The sequence below is a fragment of the Lucilia cuprina genome, chromosome 3, assembly GCF_022045245.1.
Source record: "Lucilia cuprina isolate Lc7/37 chromosome 3, ASM2204524v1, whole genome shotgun sequence".
Taxonomy (NCBI): Eukaryota; Metazoa; Arthropoda; class Insecta; order Diptera; family Calliphoridae; genus Lucilia; species Lucilia cuprina.
The window spans coordinates 3,909,460-3,932,607 of record NC_060951.1 but is presented as its reverse complement, the minus strand read 5'-3'; the positions used below and the strand labels follow the sequence as shown (position 1 = coordinate 3,932,607).

General features: G+C 30.3%; 1 protein-coding gene and 1 long non-coding RNA gene across 8 annotated transcripts in view; one reads left to right on the top strand and one right to left on the bottom strand.

The window, feature by feature from the left end:
- The window catches only part of LOC111689590 (protein ROP), a 49,350-nt gene extending 28,084 nt beyond the window's left edge, over positions 1-21,266 (top strand). For 5 of the 7 annotated variants that reach the window (XM_046947620.1, XM_046947622.1, XM_046947618.1 and 2 more), the window contains exons 5-10: positions 9,690-10,209; positions 10,364-10,485; positions 10,587-10,700; positions 11,915-12,082; positions 12,154-12,338; positions 20,102-21,266. In XM_046947620.1, the coding sequence (XP_046803576.1) occupies positions 9,690-10,209; positions 10,364-10,485; positions 10,587-10,700; positions 11,915-12,082; positions 12,154-12,338; positions 20,102-20,327 (1,335 nt within the window). In that variant the 3' untranslated portion in view covers positions 20,328-21,266. The remainder of the gene's footprint in view (positions 1-9,689; positions 10,210-10,363; positions 10,486-10,586; positions 10,701-11,914; positions 12,083-12,153; positions 12,339-20,101) is intronic. The other 2 variants (XM_046947621.1, XM_046947619.1) reach the window with 1 other exon arrangement.
- Positions 12,122-20,160, bottom strand: LOC124419144. The gene is made up of 2 exons (XR_006940435.1): positions 20,046-20,160; positions 12,122-12,419 (listed from the first exon to the last, which is right to left on the bottom strand). It is a non-coding gene; the product is annotated as an uncharacterized LOC124419144 (long non-coding RNA).
- Positions 21,267-23,148: the final 1,882 nt, after the last annotated feature.

Genomic DNA, 23,148 nt, shown 5'->3' with positions numbered 1-23,148 from the left:
AAAAAAATCAAATTTAAACACTTTCCAAAAAAACTTTTACTTTTTAACAAAAATTCTTTTGTTACTACTACATACTCTTACTTACTTACTACTACTACTACTCTACTACTAATAATTGTTGTTTGTAATTATTTTCTTCTTAAATGTTGTAATTGATTTACACTTTATGTTTAATTTTATTTAAATATAATATTGAGTGTGTTGCCTGTGTGTATATATATATGTGTTTTTTATTTATAAAAAACAATTTTCCAAGGAAAAGAAAAATAATCTTTTCATCATTAAAAAGTGCCAGGAAATACAAAAAATTTTAAGGCTTAAACATGAAAATTTTATGACAAAATAAACGAAAAGTTTAAATTACCCATTTAACTACAATTCTTCATTTTTTAAATTCTTTAAAGAAATTCCTGAATTTTACACAAAAAAAGTAAAATATTTCTTTAATTTTTAACTTAAACAAAACTCTTATATTAAACATTCAACAAACTGTTATACAAAGGAAAATTTTTTTCAATTTCTCAAAATTAAAAAATTTAAAAAAAAATCTTAAACTTTTGTCAATTTCAAAGAAAACTCTTATACTACAATCAATAAACTCTTATACTATAAACAATAAACTCTTATACAAACAAAAAAATTTAAATTTCTCAAACATTTAATCATAAAATTAAAAAAAATCTTAAACTTTTGTCAAACCCTCTGCTAAATGTTAAATTTCAAACAAAACTCTTATACTATAAACAATTAACTCTTATACAAACAAAAAATTTAAATTTCTTAAACTCTAAACCCTAAAATGTTAAAAAATCTTAAACTTTTGTCAAACCCTCTGCTAAATGTTAAATTTCAAACGAAACTCTTATACAAACAAACAAAAGTACAACAAAATGTTTAAATTACTTTCCCATCTCATCACAATTTTTAATTTTTCTTTAAATTCTATAAAGAAATTATTGAAATTTAAACAGAATTTCCAACTTAAACAAAACTCTTATATGGAACATTCAACAAACTGTTATACAAAGAAAATTTTTTCAATTTCTCTAAAACTAAATCAAAAAATTTGAAAAAAAATTCTTAAACTTTTGCCAAACCCTCTGCTAAATGTTAAATTTCAAACAAAACTCTTATACTGCAATCTATAAACTCTTATACAAACAAAAAAATTTTAATTTCTCAAACATTTAATCATAAAATTAAAAAAATCTTAAACTTTTGTCAAACCCTCTGCTAAATGTTAAATTTCAAACAAAACTCTTATACTATAAACAATAAACTCGTATACAAACAAAAAATTTAAATTTCTCCAACACTAAACCCTAAAATGTTGAAAAATCTTAAACTTTTGCCAAACCCTTTAATATATGTTAAACTTCAAACAAAACTCTTATACTAAAATCAAAAAACTCTTATACAAACATAAGTACAACAAAATGTTTAAATTACTTTCCTATCTCATCACAATTTTTAATATTTCTTTAAATTCTAAAAAGAAATTCTTGAAATTTAAACAGAATTTCCAACTTAAACAAAACTCTTATATGGAACATTCAACAAACTGTTATACAAAGAAAATTTTTTCAATTTCTCTAAAACTAAATCAAAAAATTTGAAAAAAATTCTTAAACTTTTGCCAAACCCTCTGCTAAATGTTAAATTTCAAACAAAACTCTTATACTATAAACAATAAACTATTATACAAACAAAAAATTCAATCTTCTTAAACACTAAACCCTAAAATGTTAAAAAATCTTAAACTTTTGCCAAACCCTTTAATATATTTTAAATTTCAGACAGAACTCTTATACCAAGTTCACAAAACTCTTATACGAACAAATAAATACAAAAATGTCAAAACTTCTTTCCCCTGAAACTTCAATTTAAAAAAAAAAATTCCAACAATTCTTAATATTTTTAAAATTATTTTTATACTTTTAACTTAAACAAAACTCTTATACTAAATTCACAAAACTCTTATACGAATAAAAATCCTAAATATATAATGAAATCAAAATTTCTCATACAGAAAATGTGTTATACTGTACCGTAAACTGTTATTCTATATTGCGGACATTAACTGTTATACAAATTTTAAATGTTACACTTTTACCTATACAAACTCTTATACAAATTTGAAAGCGAGTTGTTTAGCTATTAAACTACAACTATGTTACCAGTTTGTTGAGTTCTTAGGGTATTGTTTCAAAACTCTTATACTTTATTCACAACTATTACTTGTACAAACTCTTATACAAATTTGAAAGCTTTGTCTCTACCTATTAAACTAAAACCTTGTTAACAGTTTGTTGGCTTTTTGGGACCCTGTTTCAAAACTCTTATACTTCATGCAAAACTATTACTTATACAAACTCTTATACAAATTTGAAAGCTTTGTCTACCTATTAAACTAAAACTTTGCTAACAGTTTTTTGGCTTCTTAGGATACCGTTTTGAAACTCTTATACTTTATCTAAAACTATTACTTATACAAACTCTTATACAAATTGGAAAGCTCAACTAAAACTATGCAGTTTGTTGGCTTCTTAGGGTCTTGTTTTTCAAAACTCTTATACTTTATCCAAAACTTTTAGTTATACAAACTCTTATACAAATTTGAAAGCATAATTTACTTGTTAAACTAAAACCTTGTTAACAGTTTGTTGGCTTTTTAGGATCCTGTTTCAAAACTCTTATAATTTATGCAAAATTATTACTTATACAAACTCTTATACAAATTTGAAAGCTTTGTCTACCTATTAAACTAAAACTATGTTAACAGTTTGTTGGCTATTTAAGGTCTTGTTTCAAAACTGTTATCTTTTTACAAAAACTTTTAGTTCCACAAACTCTTATACAAATTTGAAAGCATAATTTACTTGTTAAACTAAAACTTTGTTAACAGTTTGTTGGCTTCTTAGGATCCTGTTTCAAAACTCTTATACTTCATGCAAAACTTTTACTTATGCAAACTCTTATACAAATTTGAAAGCTTTGTCTACCTATTTAACTAAAACTATGTTAACAGTTTGTTGGCTTCTTAGGGTCCTGTTTCAAAACTCTTATACTTTATACAAAACTAATACTTATACAAACTCTTATACAAATTCGAAAGCTTTGGCTACCTATTAAACTAAAACTTTGTTAACAGTTTGTTGGCTTTTTAGGGTCCTGTTTCAAAACTCTTATACTTTATACAAAACATTAACAAATTTTCTTGTTATCTTAAGCCATTTTTTTTGTATTTCTTTAAACTTTCAAAAATAAAGACCTTTCCAGGTCCCGTTTCAAGTCTTTCTTAACAATTTTTTACTTTGTCTATAAAATGAAAGACTTTTTTTCTACTCACTACTTACTGCTGCTGCTGTTATGTGTGCTACTTACTTCTCTACTTATATATGTGTTTAGCAAATAATGAAAATATAAAAAAACAACAATAACAACATCCGAATCTCCTTAAGTTTTGTTTTACTTGTTTTGTAGTGTTCAATTTAATGTGTATGTGATGTTATATACAGATAAACAAATCGTCAATCTGGCTATATAACTCCTAACTGGAATCAAAAATTTACAATATACAATATATCATTAAAACAACAGTTTTACCAAAAAACAATACAAAATTTATAATTTACACGAATAGACAAATATATGCCAAATTACATAGACTTGTACACACTTTCTACCACACCCCACTCCCTCCAAACCTTATACCTTCTTCTCCTCCTCTAAATTACCAATGAATGTATAAACTCTTTAAAATTGGCCAATAAAATATGAAATTTTTAAGAGTTCTTTTATATTATTTAAAAATTACAAATTTTTGTTATAAAATTATTTAAATCGACTGTGAAAAAACAAAATTGTAATCTGTTATACATTGATTTGTAATTGGTTTATGTAATTTGACATATAACTCTCACGGGCATATCAAACTTTTTACACTTCAAATAAACAATATTTTTAAAACAAAATTACATTTATTAACACAACTTTTTATATTTTTAGTTAAATAATAAAAAAAAAAAAAAAAATATTGCATTTTTCTTTAACACATAAAATATTTTCTTAAAACTGCTATAGCAATAGTCAATATTTAAAATTCTAGTTTTATAATTTGTAGTCATGAAATGAAATACACTTACATCGTTGCTATAGACTATTTCATAGTCAAGACTATCCTGTAATCCAGACTATAAACTATTCTATAGTCCAGACTATAGACTATTCTATAGTTGAGACTATAGACTATTCTATAGTCCAGACTATAGACTATTCTATAGTCCAGACTATAGACTATTCTATAGTCCAGACTATAGACTATTCTATAGTCCAGACTATAGACTATTCTATAGTCCAGACTATAGACTATTCTATAGTCCAGACTATAGACTATTCTATAGTCAAGACTATAGACTATTCTATAGTCCAGACTATAGACTATTCTATAGTCTAGACTATAGACTATTCTATAGTCTAGACTATAGACTATTCTATAGTCCAGACTATAGACTATTCTATAGTCCAGACTATAGACTATTCTATAGTCCAGACTATAGACTATTCTATAGTCCAGACTATAGACTATTCTATAGTCCAGACTATAGACTATTCTACAGTCCAGGCTACAGACTATTCTATACTTAAGACAAAAGACTATTCTATAGCCCAGACTATAGACTATTCTATACTCCAGACTATAGACTATTCTATAGTCCAGACTACAGACTATTCTATAGTCCACAGTATAGACTATACTATAGTCCAGACTAAAGACTATTCTATAGTCCAGACTATAGACTATTCTATAGTCCAGACTATAGACTATTCTATAATCCAGACTATAGACTATTCTATAGTCCAGACTATAGACTATTCTATAGTCCAGACTATAGACTATTCTATAGTCCAGACTATAGACTATTCTATAGTCCAGACTATAGACTATTCTATAGTCCAGACATCTCTAATATCTTATAGTCCAGACTATAGACTATTCTATAGTCCAGACTATAGACTATTCTATAGTCCAGACTATAGACTATTCTATAGTCCAGACTATAGACTATTCTATAGTCCAGACTATAGACTATTCTATAGTCCAGACTATAGACTATTCTATAGTCCAGACTATAGACTATTCTATAGTCCAGACTATAGGACTATTCTATAGTCCAGACTATAGACTATTCTATAGTCCAGACTATAGACTTTTCTATAGTCCAGACTATAGACTATTCTATAGTCCAGACTATAGACTATTCTATAGTCCAGACTATACACTATTCTATAGTCCAGACTATACACTATTCTATAGTCCAGACTATAGACTATTCTATATTCTAGACTATAGACTATTCTGTATTCCAGACTATAGACTATTCTATAGTCCAGACTATAGACTATTCTATAGTCCAGACTATAGACTATTCTATAGTCCAGACTATAGACTATTCTATAGTCCAGACTATAGACTTTTCTATGTCCAGACTATAGACTATTCTTTAGTCCAGGACTATAGACTATTCTATAGTCCAGACTATAGACTATTCTATAGTCCAGACTATAGACTATTCTATAGTTCAGACTATAGACTATTCTATAGTCCAGACTATAGACTATTCTATAGTCCAGACTATAGACTATTCTATAGTCCAGACTATAGACTATTCTATAGTCCAGACTATAGACTATTCTATAGTCCAGACTATAGACTATTCTATAGTCCAGACTATAGACTATTCTATAGTCCAGACTATAGACTATTCTATAGTCCAGACTATAGACTATTCTATAGTCCAGACTATAGACTATTCTATAGTCCAGACTATAGACTATTCCATAGTCCAGACTATAGACTATTCCATAGTCCAGACTATAGACTATTCCATAGTCCAGACTATAGACTATTCTATAGGTCAGACTATAGACTATTCTATACTTTAGTCTACATTCTGAACTGTAGTTTAAACCGTATTCTAGTATTTAGTCTGGTTTATAATTTAGTCTATAATCGGTACTACAGTTTAGTCTATATCTTGGATAATAGTTTACTCTGTATCCTGGACAACAGTTTAGTCTATATTCTGGGATTTAGTCTGGACTATAGTTAAGCTGAAATATTGTTTAGTCTATAGTATGAACTTTCGTCTATGTTCTTGGCTTTAGTTTAGTCTATATACACTATAGTCTGGCTTATATTTAGTCGATAACATGGACTTTAATATAGTATTTTATTTGGACTATGGTCCGAACTATAGCATATTTCATTATTATTCTTTTAAAATTGTATTTCATTGAAAATGTTTTCTTTTTTCTGACACAAAATCCACTAATATTAAAAAACGATCACTAGAATTGTTTTAGTATCATAAATAACTAATTTCTATAGAAACACATACACATAAACGTCATCTTAACTAACTAACCAAATCACCCACTCACACCCCTAAAAATAGACTATAAAGTAAATTAAAAAAAAAACTATATAATAAAATGCATGTTTTTTTAACTTGTTATAGACTCATGTATTTTTCATGGTATTGGTGCTTATTTTTAGAATTAACAAGAATTTATTGCATTTAAATGTTTTGTATATATTTCAAATACGCTTTTTTATTATTATTATTATTAAACAGCTTTTGTTGGCAATTATTATTACGCTTTTTTATTTATTTATGGCCTGAAACAACACAGTTTGAAAAAAAAAAAACAAAATACACCAACAATGTTCACCATGTACTTTTTTTAACTTTATTATTAACTAGACATTCATTTATTTATTAGTATAATAACATTTAGGTATGAGTAATACAATTTCTTTTCTATTCTTCTATGTAGTATTCATTTAACATTTAAATTTAATTGAATACTATTTTTGTTGTAATGTTCGAGAATATGCTTCTTCTTGTTAATTGAATTGTTTGGAATACATTTTTTTCATACTTTCTATGGCTTTCTATTGAATTTTACGTCTTATTGTTAGAGAAGAAAAAAAAAAACAAAGTGAAAAACCAACAAAATAACATTTTTAAATTACTTTTAGAATGATTGTTAGAAATGTTATTTGTGAAAAGAAATCGATATTGATGAAAAATTGTTTTAGTTTAGATTATTATATAGACTATAGAATAACCTATAGCCGGACTATAGACTAATCAATAGTCTAGACTATTTATAGTCTGGACAATAGATTAAACTATAGTTTAGATTATAGACTAAGATATAGTCCAGTCTATAGACTAGACTAAAGTTCAGACTATAGACTATACTATAGTCCAGACTGTAGACTAAACTATAGTCCAGACTATAGACTAAATTATAGTCCAGACTATAGACTAAACTATATTCCAGACTATAGACTAAACTATAGTCCAGAATATAGACTAAACTATAGTGAAGACTATAGACTAGACTATAGTTCAGACTAAAGACTACACTATAGTTCAGACTAAAGACTAGACTATAGTCCAGACTATATACTAGACTATAGTCCAGACTATAGACTAGACTATAGTCCAGACTAGACTTAACAATTATCCAGACTATAGAGTAGACTGCATTCTAGATTAAAGACTAGGCTATAGTCCTGATTATAGACTAGACTATAGTCCAGATTATAGACTAGAATATAGTCCAGACTATAGACTAGACTATAGTCCAGACTATAGACTAAACTATAGTCCAGACTATAGACTAGACTATAGTCCAGACTATAGACTAGACTAAAGGCTAGACTATAATCCAGAATATAGACAAGACTATAGTCCAGAGTAGACTATAGTCCAGACAATAGACTAGACTATAATCCAAACTATAGACTAAACTATAGTCCAGACTATAGTCGAGACTATAGACTAGACTATAGTCCAGACTATACTCTAGACTATAGTCCAGACTATAGACTAGACTATAGTCCAGATTCTTGATTATAGTCTATGGTTCAGGCTATAGATTTAACAATAAACCAGACTATAGAGTAGACTACAGTCTAGATTATCCAGACTATAAACTATACTATAGTCCAGACTATAGACCATAATATAGTCCAGAATCTAGACTAGACTTTCGACTATAAACCACGCTATAGAGTAGACTATAATACAGACTATAGGATAGATTATAGTCCAGACTATAGAATAGACTATAGTCCAGACTAAAGATTACACTTATAGTCCAAACTATAGACCAGACTATAGACTTGACTGCAGTAGAGACTATAGGCTAGACTACAGTTCAAACTATTGACTAAAAAATAATCCAGACTACTGACTAGTCTATAGTCCAGACTGTTAAATAAACTATAATTTAGACTATATACTAAAGTAATATGCTATACTACAGGCTACATACTAAACTGTAGTTTGGTATACAGTCTAGTTAGGTCTATAGCCTGCAATATGTTTTTGTCTATTGTTTAGACTATAGTCTGTACTATATTTTGGCCTGTAGTCTGAACTATAAATTGGTCTAATGTCTAAATTATAGTTTAGTCTGTAGCCCGAACTACAGTTTAGTCTATAGACTAGACTATAGTTTATTCTATAGTTTGATCAATGTAGACTATATTGTATATGTATGAATAGTCTTGACTAAAGTTTAGCCTACACTCTAGACTATAGTTTAGTCTATAATCTGGACAACTGTTTAGTCTATAGACTAGACTATAGTTTAGTCTACATGCTGGACTATAGTATATAGTTTTGTCTACAGTGTGGACGTAAGTTTGGTTTATAGTGTGGACTCAAGATTGGTCTATAGTTTAGATTATAGTTTGGCCTATAGTCTGAAATGTAGTAAGAGTTATACTTTTGCTCCTATAGTTTGAACTGTGGATTAATCTGTGGTCTGGACTACAGATTAATCTATGTACTTATATATTAACCTTTATCGCTAATGAATGCCAAATTTTTGATCCCTTGTAAATTTCATGACCCACAAAGGGTAAATTGCTATAACGTGAATTTGTTGTAAACAATTCATTCACAATAGTTGATTTTGTATGTAACAGCTGTTTATGTTTACAAAATTCCAGTAGAAAATTCCATTTTGTTTAAGTCAAAAAAGTTTGTAAAAGAAAAAAGTAAAATAACGGGATTACATATTTCACGTGTTTAATCATTAAGCTTCTTAGTCACATCTTATTCATCTTTTTTGTGTTTTTTTAAACTGTGTTGATTCTAATAAATGTTTGTGAAAAATTATAATCTATTTCAAAACTTGCAAATAATTTTGAAAAACTAATGAATTTAAAAACAATATTTTAAACAAATTTTAATTTAATAAAAAAAACTTTTTTTACATATATTTTTTCTACAATAAAACTAATTTAAAATCCCCTGCTCTCTACAACTTTGCACCATCACGCACGTTTTGTTTTTTGAACTCTTTCTTGAAACTCTTTAAAACAATCAACTCTTGTCAACAAACCTGCACCGCAAACAAAATTTTGTCTAAAAATATCGGCCACAAATAAATAAAATATGCACCAAATATTTCAACTACTACTAACCACCAACAACACCATCACTACTACTAACTACTACTACCACCAATCAACCACTATAACTATTTCTATCTGCCACTAAATATGTATATATGTGTGTGTTAAAAAACTAACAAAAAACAATAATCAAATCAATTAAAATCAATCAATATATAAAACAATGAAAAAAATGTGCTTCTCTTAGGTCTACTCGCTCGATTCGCCAGACAGTTTTCAGTGTTTGTACTCTCCGGCATTCGCTTCGATACGCGCCAAACACATCGAGCGCATTGCCGAGCAAATTGCCACCTTGTGTGCTACGCTCGGCGAGTATCCGATGGTGCGATATCGCACTGATTGGGATCGCAACATCGATTTAGCTGCTGTCGTTCAGCAAAAACTGGATGCGTACAAGGCTGACGAGCCAACGATGGGCGAGGGTTCCGAGAAGGCACGTTCACAATTATTGATTTTGGATCGTGGTTTTGATTGTGTATCACCACTCTTACATGAGTTAACACTACAAGCGATGGCCTACGATCTATTGCCCATCACCAATGATGTCTATCGTTTTACACCGGGTCCCAATCAGCCCGAAAAAGAAGTACTGCTCGACGAGAACGATGATCTGTGGGTAGAGTTGCGTCACGAACATATTGCCGTTGTATCGACACAGGTTACACAGAATCTTAAGAAATTTACCGATTCAAAGAGAATGTCTTCTAGTAAGTTGTCGTTGTGCTGCTGAGCAATGTGTGTCTTTACACAAAACTTTAAATTGTATTTATTCTCCATTTTATTTTAAATATGAATTTAAAATCTATAAATTCCTTTGGTTTGATTATGATACTAATTTTTTTAACTTTTATTGCTGTATAGCCGACAAGGCCTCCATGCGTGATTTATCGCAAATGATTAAGAAAATGCCACAATATCAAAAGGAACTCTCCAAATATTCCACTCATTTGCATTTGGCTGAAGATTGTATGAAGTCTTATCAGGTAAGTTTGTTTAAGATGGATATTTTCCTTAAAAAGGAATTCTCTCTAGACTTTCCATTTAGTTTATTGATTTAAATTATTAACGGATTTTCTTTCTTTAGAATTATGTGGATAAACTTTGCCGTGTGGAACAGGATTTGGCCATGGGCACCGATGCTGAAGGTGAAAAAATCAAGGATCATATGCGCAGTATTGTTCCCATTTTACTTGATACTGTAAGTGTTTTATTTAAAGTTCCATTACTAGCTAAAGCTTAATTATATATCGGACTATAATCTAGTTTATAATGCAAACTACAGTCCAAACTACAGTACAGTCTATAGTTTAGGCTACAGTTAAAGCTATAGGCCAGACTATAGTCCAGTCTATAGTTAATACTATGGACTAAACTATAGACTAAACAAGAGTAATCTGTAGTCCGAATTATAGTGCTATCTATGGTCCTATCTATAGTCAAGACTAAATATATAGTCCAGACTACAGCACCGTCTATAGTACAGGCTACATTCAAAGCTATAGGCCAGACTATAGTCCAGCCTATAGTTAAGACTATGGACCGAAACTACGGATTAAACAAGACTAATCTGTAGTCCGAATTATAGGACTTTCTATGGTCCTAACTATAGTCAAGACTAAATTTATATTCCAGACTACAGTATCGTCTATAGTCCAGGCTACAGTCAAAGCTATAAGTCAGACTATAGTCCAGTCTATAGTTAATACTATGGACCAAATTATAGACTAAACAAGAGTATTCTGTAGTCCGAATTATAGGGCTTTCTATAGTCCTAACTATAGTCAAGGCAAAATTTGTAGTCCAGACTACAATAACGTCTTAAGTCCATAGTTAATACTATGGACTAAACTATAGACTAAACAAGAGTAATCTGTAGTCCGAATTATAGTGCTATCTATAGTCCAGACTATAATGATATCTATAGTCCTAGCTATAGTCTAAACGAGACTATAGATTAGACAAGAGTAATATGTAGTCCGGACCATAGTGCCATCTATAGTCTAGACTATAATGATATCTATATATAGTCCATACTTTATTCCATAGTTCAGACTATATTGATATCTATATCTATCTGTAGCCTATACTATAGATCTATCTATAGTACAGGCTATAGTTTCATTTGCAGTTTCGACTAAAGAGCTATATATAGTCTAGTCTATGGTCCTATATTATCCAAACTATAGTCCTTTTTATAGTTCAATTTTTAATCCAGTCTATTGTTCAAAATGTGGTCTAAATATTATCCAGACTAAAGTCCATAATATAGATTAAAAATTAAACTTCATATATAATAATTGACTAAAATGTGGACCACACTTTATACTCCTGTCAGTCCTAGCTTCTGATCAAATTATACGCTTCATAATATCCTTAATTTTAAACCTCTTTAACACTCTTCTTTCTTTCCAGAACGTTTCCAACTTTGATAAAGTACGCATTATTGCTTTGTATGTCATGATTAAGAATGGCATTACCGAGGAAAATCTTACTAAATTATTTACGCATGCCCAACTATCGCCCAAAGATCAAGATATGGTACGCAATTTAAGCCATTTGGGTGTTAATGTTATTGCTGATGTAAGTATTATAATAAATAAAAGAACACAAAAATTTATATTGTTTAATTATTTTATTTGTTCTTCCTTTAGTCACGTAAAAAAACTTATAATGTTCCACGTAAGGAGCGTATTACCGAACACACCTATCAAATGTCTCGCTGGACTCCAGTTATTAAAGACATCATGGAGGATTGTATTGAGGATAAATTGGATCAGCGTCATTTTGCTTTCTTGGCTGGACGGGCACAGAATACCAATTATCATGCTCCAACTAGGTGAGTACTTATTAAAATATTTTTATTCCTGGACAACAGACTGGATCATAGACTGATTTACAGACTAGACAATAGAATAGACTGCAGACAGAACAATAGTTAAGATTAGACTGAAACATACACCAGACATTAGACTACTCTACAGACTATAATATGAACTAGAATCTACAGACCACTAGACAAGATTTTAAACTAGACTATAAACTGTAAACTAGACTGTATACTAGAGTATAGACTAGACTGTAGACTCGACCATATACTAGATTACCGACTATATTTTAAACTTGACCATAGACTAGACTGTAGAATAGAGTAGACTTTAGAATATCTTAGAATGTGGGCAAGACTTTGGACTAGACTAGACTGTATACTAGACTATACCATATGCTAGACTATTTACTAGACTATAAAATATACTATAGACTAGCCTATATACTAGACTTTAAACTAGATTAGATTAGAGACTATTTGCTAGACTATAGAAAACACTAAAGACTAGACTATATGCTACTCTGTAGACTGCAGACTAGACTATAAACCAGATTATAGACTAGACTTAAGACTAGCCTATTGACTAGACTATAGACTAGATTATAGACTAGACTATAGACAAGACTATAAACTAGACTATAAACTAGACTGTATACTAGACTTTAACTTAATTATAAACATAACAAGACTATAGACTCTACCATATACTACACAGTTGACTGAGACTGGACTGGACAGCCGACTAGACTTTAGACTAGGCTATAGACTAAACTATATACTATGCTATGTACTAAATTATATAATGGCCTATAGACTATATTATAGACTATATAAACTATACTATAGACTATACTATAAACTAGACTATAGACTAGAGTATAGCCTTGACTATTTGCTAGATTATAGACTAGACTCTATACTAGTTTGTAGACAGCAGACTAGACTACAGACTGCACATAGAAGACTAACCTATAGCTATACCATATACTACAATGTTGACTGAGACTATCGACTAGACTGTCGACTATACTATATACTAGACTGTAGACTAAATTATATAACACGGACAGATTATGCCCTATACTATGGACTAGCCTAGAGAAGTCTATAGACTATATATACTACACTACAGAATAGACTATAGGCTACTCTGTAGACTACAGACTGCACTGCAGATTAGAGTATACTTTAGAATAGACTTAAGACTAGACTATACTGCAGACTAGACTAGACATTACACTATACTATAGACCAGACTATAGACTATACTATAGACTAGATTATAGATCAGACTATAGACTTGATTATAGACTGGACTATAGACTAGTCTAGACTTTATACTTGGCTATAAACTAAATTTTAGACTTAACCAGACTATACCATATACAACACTGTTGACTGCGACTATCGACTATTTGCTAGACTGTATAATAGACTATAGACTACACTACAGACTAGACTGTATACTAGTCTGTAACAGACTGCACTGCAGAGTAGAATATAGACTAGACTTTAGACGAAACTATAGACTGGACTATAAACTAGACTATAGACCAGACTGTATATTAAACTATAGACTATATACTAGACAATAGACTAGACTTTGTACTGAACTGAATACTAGACTAAAGACTAGACTGTATATTAGACTATAAACTAAATTATAAAGACTATATAGAAGACTAACCTATAGATCGTAGACTAGACCGAACTACATACCAGCGTTCAGACTTGACTAGACTATAGCCTAGAATGTATACTAGACTATAGCCTAGTCTATAGCCTAGACTATAGACTAGACTATATAATAGACTATAGACTAGACTATATATTGGACTATAGCCTAGACCATAGACTAAACTGCAGCCTAGACTATAGCCTAGCATGTAGACTAGACTATAGACTAGATTATAGTTTCCTAGACCATAGACTAAACTGCAGCCTAGACTATAGCCTAGCATGTAGACTAGACTATAGACTAGATTATAGTTTAGACTATAGCCTAGAATGTAGACTAGACTATAGCCTAGAATGTAGACTAGACTATAGCTTAGACTATATACTAGACTATAGCCTACACTATTGACTAAACTATAGACTGGACTATTGACTATAGCCTAGACTATAGACTAGACTATAGACTAGACTATAGCTTAGACTATAGCCTACACTATTAACGACTATAGCCTAGAATGTAGACTAGACTATAGCCTAGACTATAGACTAGACTATAGCCTAGACTATAGATTAGACTATAGACTAAACTATAGACTAGACTATAGACTATAGCCTAGAATGTAGACTAGACTATAGCCTAGAATGTAGACTAGACTATAGCGTAGAATGTAGACTATTGCCTAGAATGTAGACTAGACTATAGACTAAACTATAGACTATAGGCTATAGCCTAGAATGTAGACTAGACTATAGACCAGACTATAGACCTGACTATAGACTAGACTATAGATTAGACTATAGACTAGACTATAGACTAGACTATAGCCTAGACTATAGCCTAGACTATTGACTAGACTATAGACGAGACTATAGCCTAGACTATAGACTAGACTATAGGCTAGACTATAGACTAGACTATAAGACTAGACTATAGACTAGACTATAGACTAGACTATAGACTAGACTATTGACTAGACTATAGACTAGACTATAGACTGGACTATAGTCTAGACTATAGACAAGAATATAGACTAGACTATAGACAAGTATATAGACTAGACTATAGTATAGACTATAGACTAGACAATAGACTAGACTACAGACTAGACTATAGACTAGACTATAGACTAGACTATAGAATATATATAGACTAGACTATAGACAAGTATATAGACTAGACTATAATATAGACTATAGACTAGACTATAGACTAGACAATAGACTAGACTACAGACTAGACTATAGACTAGACTATAGAATATATATAGACTATAGACTAGACTATAGACAAGTATATAGACTAGACTATAGACTAGACTATAGACTAGACTATAGACTAGACAATAGACAAGTATATAGACTAGACTATAGACTAGACTATAGACTAGACTATAGACTAGACAATAGACAAGACTATAGACTAGACTATAGACTAGACTATAGACTAGACTATAGACTAGACTATAGTCTAGACTATAGATTAGACTATAGACTAAACCATAGACTAGACTATAGCCTAGAATGTAGACTAGACTATAGCGTAGAATGTAGACTAGACTATAGCGTAGAATGTAGACTAGACTAGAGAATAGAATGTAGACTAGACTAGAGAATAGACTATAGCCTAGACTATATCCTACACTATAGACTAGACTGTAGACTAGACTGTAGACTAGACTATAGAATAGACTATAGACTAGACTATAGACTAGACTATAGACTAGACTATAGACTAGACTATAGGCTAGACTATAGACTAGACTATAGCCTAGTTTATAGACTAGACTAGACTATAGCCTAGACTATAGACTAGACTATAAGACTAGACTATAGCCTAGACTATAGCCTAGACTATAGACTAGACTATAGACTAGACTATAGCCTAGACTATAGACTAGACTAAAGCCTAGAATGTAGACTATAGCCTAGACTATAGATTAGACTATAGACTAGACTATAGCCTAGACTATAGACTATAGCCTAGAATGTAGACTAGACTATAGCCTAGACTATAGACTATAGCCTAGAATGTAGACTAGACTGTAGCTTAGACTATATACTAGACTATAGCCTACATTATTGACTAAACTATAGACTGGACTATTCTAGACTATAGCCTAGACTATAGACTAGACTATAGACTAGACTATAGACTAGACTATAGCTTAGACTATAGCCTAGACTATTAACGACTATAGCCTAGAATGTAGACTAGACTATAGCCTAGACTATAGACTAGACTATAGCCTAGACTATAGACTAGACTATAGCCTAGACTATAGCCTAGACTTTAGATTAGACTATAGACTAAACTATAGACTAGACTATAGACTATAGCCTAGAATGTAGACTAAACTATAGCGTAGAATATAGATTAGACTATAGCGTAGAATGTAGACTAGACTATAGTCTAGACTATTGCCTAGAATGTAGACTAGACTATAGCCTAGACTGTAGACTAGACTATAGACTAAACTATAGACTAGACTATAGGCTATAGCCTAGAATGTAGACTAGACTATAGCGTAGCATGTAGACTAGACTATAGACTAGACTATAGACCAGACTATAGACTAGACTATAGATTAGACTATAGATTAGACTATAGACTAGACTATAGACTAGACTATAGACTAGACTATAGACTAGACTATAGCCTAGACTATAGCCTAGACTATTGACTAGACTATAGACGAGACTATAGCCTAGAATGTAGACTAACTAGACTATAGCCTAGACTATAGACTAGACTATAGCCTAGACTATAGACTAGACTATAAGACTAGACTATAGACTAGACTATAGACTAGACTATAGACTAGACTATTGACTAGACTATAGACTAGACTATAGACTGGACTATAGTGTAGACTATAGACAAGAATATAGACTAGTCTATAGACTAGACTATAGACTAGACTATAGACTAGACTATAGACTAGACTATAGACAAGACTATAGACTAGACTATAGAATATATATAGACTAGACTATAGACAAGTATATAGACTAGACTATAATATAGACTAGACTATAGACTAGACAATAGACTAGACTACAGACTAGACTATAGACTAGACTATAGACTAGACTATAGACTAGACTATAGACAAGAATATAGGCTAGACTATAGACTAGACTATAGACAAGAATATAGACTAGACTAGACTATAGACAAGTATATAGACTAGACTATAGTATAGACTATAGACTAGACTATAGACTAGACAATAGACTAGACTACAGACTAGACTATAGACTAGACTATAGACAAGACTATAGACTAGACTACAGAATATATATAGACTAGACTATAGACAAGTATATAGACTAGACTATAGACTAGACTATAGACTAGACAATAGACTAGACTACAGACTAGACTATAGACTAGACTATAGACAAGACTATAGACAAGACTATAGTCTAGGCTATAGTCTAGTCTATAGTCTAGACTATAGTCTAGTCTATAGTCTAGTCTATAGTCTATATATAGACTGTAGACTAGGTTATAGACCAGACTATAGACTAGACTATAGCCTAGACTATAGTCTAGACAATAGACTAGACCAGACTATAGCCTAGACTATAGACTAGACTATAGCCTATAGTCTTGTCTATTGTCTAGTCTACATTCTACGCTATAGTCTAGTCTACATTCTAGGCAATAGTCTAGTCTATAGTCTAGTCTGTAGTTTAGTCTATAGTCTAATCTATAGTCTAGGCTATAGTCGAGGCTATAGTCTAGCCTATAGTCTAGGCTATAGTCTAGGCTATAGTCTAGTCTATAGTCCAGTCTACACTATAGCCTAGAATGTAGACTAGACTATTGGCTAGACTATAGCTTAGACTATAGCCTAGAATGTAGACTATACTATAGCCTAGAATGTAGACTAGACTATAGTCTAGACTATAGACTAGACTATAGCCTAGAATGTAGACTAGACTATAGCTTAGACTATAGACTGGACTATATACTAGACTATAGCCTACACTATTGACTAGACTATAGACTATTCTAGACTATAGCCTAGACTATAGACTAGACTATAGCCTAGAATGTAGACTAGACTATAGCCTAGAATGTAGACTAGACTATAGACTAAACTATAGACTAGACTATAGACTAGAATATAGACAAGAATGTAGACTAGACTACAGACTAAACTATAGGTTAGACTATAGACTAAACTATAGGTTAGACTATAGACTAAACTATAGACTAGATTATAGACTAAACTATAGTAAACTAGACTATAGTCTAGTCTATAGTCTAATCTATAGTCTAGTCTATGGTCTAGTCTATGGTCTAGTCTATAGTCTAGTCTATTGTCTAGTCTATGGTCTAGTCTATAGTCTAGTCTATAGTCTAGTCTATGGTCTAGTCTATGGTCTAGTCTATAGTCTAGTCTATGGTCTAGTCTATAGTCTAGTCTATGGTCTAGTCTATAGTCTAGTCTATGGTCTAGTCTATAGTCTAGTCCATAGTCTAGTCTATAGTCTAGTCTATAGTCTAGTCTATAGTCTAGTCTATAGTCTAATCTATAGTCTAGGGTATAGTCTAGCCTATAGTCTAGGCTATAGTTTAGGCTATAGTCTAGTCTATAGTCCAGTCTACACTGTAGCCTAGAATGTAGACTAGACTATTGGCTAGACTATAGCTTAGACTATAGCCTAGAATGTAGACTAGACTATAGCCTAGAATGTAGACTAGACTATAGTCTAGACTATAGACTAGACTATAGCCTAGAATGTAGACTAGACTATAGCTTAGACTATAGACTGGACTATATACTAGACTATAGCCTACACTATTGACTAGACTATAGCCTAGACTATAGCCTAGACTATTGACTAGACTATAGACTAGACTATAGCCTAGAATGTAGACTAGACTATAGCCTAGAATGTAGACAAGACTATAGACAAGACTATAGTCTAGACAAGACTATAGTCTATAACCTAGTCTACAGTCTATATATAGACTATAGACTAGACTATAGACTAGACTATAGTCTAGACTATAGTCTAGACTATAGACTAGACTATAGACTAGACCATAGACTAGACCATAGACTAGACTATAGACTAGACTATAGACTAGACCATAGACTAGACAATAGACTAGACTATAGACTAGACCATAGACTAGACCATAGACTAGACTATAGATTAGACTATAGACTAGACTACAGACTAGACCATAGATTGGACTATAGACTAGACAATAGACTAGACTATAGACTAGACTATAGCTTAGACTATAGCCTAGACTATAGACTAGACTATAGACTAGACCATAGACTAGACTACAGACTAGACCATAGACTAGACAATAGACTAGACTACAGACTAGACCATAGACTAGACAATAGACTATACTATAGACTAGACCATAGACTAGACCATAGACTAGACTATAGCCTAGTTTATATACTAGAGTCTAGTCTATAAACTAGGCTATAGTGTAGTATATAGTGTAGACTACACTATAAACTAGTCTATATACTTTAGACTAGACTACACACTAGACTATTAACTAGACTAAAGACTAAACTATATAATAGCCTATAGATCCGACCATATATTAGACTACAGTTTAGACTATAGACTACACAATACATTAAACTACACTACAGTTTATACAAGACTATATACTAGACTACAGATTAGACTATAGACTAGACTTTAGACTAGACTGTAGACTACACTACAGATTTAAATAAAGACTAGACTATAGTCAAGCCTACAGACTAGGCTATAGACTAGACAGTTGTCTAGACTGTAGACTAGGCTATAAACTAGACTATAGAATATCCTATAGATTAGACTATATACTTGACTACAGATTAGATTATAGACTACATTATACACTAGACTACACTACAGTTTATACTAGACTACAGATTAGATTATAGACTAGACTACAGGCTCTATTATAGACTAGACTATTAATTAGACTATAGACTATACTATAGTCTAGACTACAGACTAGACTATAGTCTATTATTCAATTAATCTATTATATGCTTTACTTACATGTATTTGAATATTTTTCAATATTAATTTGGGTATTTTTTTTATCCTTTCTCAAGTAGTGCCCGCTATGGCCATTGGCATAAAGACAAAACCCAGGCACAGGTTAAGAATGTACCACGTCTTATTGTCTTTATAACGGGTGGCGTAGCAATGTCCGAAATGCGTTGTGCTTACGAAGTAACAAATGCTATTAAAAATTGGGAAGTCATTATTGGTTCATCGCATATTTTGACACCCGAAAATTTCTTAAGTGATTTGGGTTCACTTTCCAAAGAAGACTAGAAGTGTGTTAAAATAAATGAAATAACAGAAGAGCAGATAGAAAATAATGCTTAACAACAACAATAATAATAGCAAGACAACACAACAGTATAATTATTTAATATTATATAATTTATAAAATAATAATTATAAGAACAATTTAAAAGAATAAAAGATTTAAAGTAAAATAATATTCAAAGCTTAGACAACAAAGGCGAAAAAAACAAATGTGTAGTAAAAATTTGAATTATTTAAATAATAATGTTGTTTTTTAATTTTCTTAAATTATTGGCAAAAAAATAATAACATTTAACTTCTTATTAACTTTATTAACTTAATAATAACTAATTGTGCAATTTCAGTGGTTTTTTTAAGATATTTTTTTCCAAATAAAAATTTTTAATTCAAAATTAAATTTAATATATTTTTTTTTTTTTTCAAATTAAAATAACTATTTACTTAAAAAACAAATGTTATTGCAATAGAATGAACAAGTTTCTAATAAACAAAAATTACAAATAAAAATAAAAATTATTTATCTCTATATGTTTAAACATCTGCTGCTAAAATGTCTTCTTTAATTAAAACAAAAAATAGAACAAATTATATTGTTAACAAGAGAAAAAAAAACATAAAAAGATTTAGAAACTTTTTAAAAAAAGATGTTTGTCAAGTAAAGTTAATGGGAATAAACAAGTTTTTACTTAAATTCTCTCTTTAATTAAACTTTTTTTTGGATTAAGATAACAACTAAAACAAACTTACTCTTATTATTATTATTATTACAAAACAAAATATTAAACAAAAAATGGTGTATTTGTAGTATCGTTTAAAATTTCACACTTTATATACATACTTACATAAAATTATATATTTATATGTATTTAAACAATATATTTATAAACAAAAAATATTAACAAAAAGAATTACCACAAAATTTAAATAAAAACACAATACAATTATATAAACTTTCTCTTCTCTTTAAAATTAACAAACAAAAAAAGAAAAACTAAAATGTATTAAGAAAATTAACGAAAAAGAAAACACACACGAAAAAGTCTTGACAAAACTGAGAACAAAACAAAAAACGAAATAAAAAGCTAAGAAAACAGCACACCTAATGAAAAGAAAACATTTTGAAAAACAAAAACAATTTTGAAATCATAAAAAAGAAAATTCTTAAAAATTCAATTCAGATTAAAAGAAAAAAACACATGTTATCTCCCTAAAATGCTAAATGATGAAAACTATTATATAAAAGAAAAAAAAGTTAAAGATTTTCACTCTGTAACAGCATAAAAAAACAAATATTCAAATTTCATATGTACAGAGTTAAAACTGTGTTAAGACTTTAACAAAAAATTAAAAAAAAAAAAAATACAAACAAATGAAGGAGTTACTTTCTAAAACCATTCGCAAGGGAAAAAGAAAAGAAAATTTTTGTTTTTCAAAAAAACAAACTAAAGAGTTCGAATGTTTATTTCAACATCAAAACATTCACTTCTACCAATCGTATAAGTATAGCAGCAGTTACACTAACTCAGCAATAATCCGATTCTATTCGTTAGTAAGATTCTTGATTGGGATCCACAAAGAGGAAAAAAGGGAAATTCCCAACCCCTACCCCCTCCAAATGCTTAAGTTGGAACCGTGCTTACACTAACTAAAACGTTTTGTATAAATAAGTTGAAATAAAACTTCAAAATTTCCAAAACAACATGTTAATCTAAAACTTTACATGTAAATAAGTTTATTTTCCTATAGTTTTTCTTTACTTTTGCGAATTGTTTTAGTTAAAGTAAATTCCAAGGTTTTCAGTTATTAAAATAACAAAAAAATTTTCAAATAACTTCAGAAAAAACTCTAATCTAATGTATCCTTAAGAAAACTTCGATTTAAAAAGAAAAATTTTGAGGGGAAATCATTAAGGGGAATTGTTAAAATAAAAAACAAAAGTTAATCCGTTCTATAAACGAGACTTATGTTTGAACAATAGACTTTAAACCAAAGCATAGCTAGGATAAGAGTCTAAAGATGATATAATCAATAGTCGAACCTATAGATTGGAATAAAGTTTGGCTACTAGACTAAACTATAGCCTGGCAATTAGACTAGATTATAAAGTGGCCTATAAGCGGTAATACAACATGGCCTAAGCAACTAAAGTTTGACCTATAGATTGTACTATAGTTTAAGCAATAGTCTAAACTATAGATTGGATTATAATTTGGCCATTAGACTAAACTATTGCCTGGCAATTTGACGAGACTATAAAGTGGCATTTAGACTGTAATACAGACTGGCCTAAGCTACTAAAGTCTGACCTATAGATTGTACTATAGTTTGGCCAATAGACCTAACTAAAACCTGGCAATTAGACTAGACTATAAAGTGGCCTACAAGCGGTAATAAAACATGGCCTAAGCTACTAAAGTCTGACCTATAGATTGTACTATAGTTTGACCAATAAACTAAACTATAAGCTGGCAATTAGACTAGACTATAAAAAGGCATATAAGCCACAAAATAGCCTGATCTAAAGACTATACTTGAGTCTGTTCGGTAGAGTATAATCTTGCCAATAAACAAATCTATAGTCTGGCCTACAGACTAGACTACAATCGGAGTTATGACAAGACTGTATTCTGTCCTTAAGACTAATCTAGAGTTTAACCTAAAGACTAAGTTTATAATATGAACTATATACTTGTCTATAACTAGGACAACAGACTAGACTATAATCAAGCTTATATAATATAATATGACCTAAAGACTAGTCTATAGACTGCCCTATAGATTAAGCTATAATCGGACCTATGACAAGACTTTAGTATGACCTAAA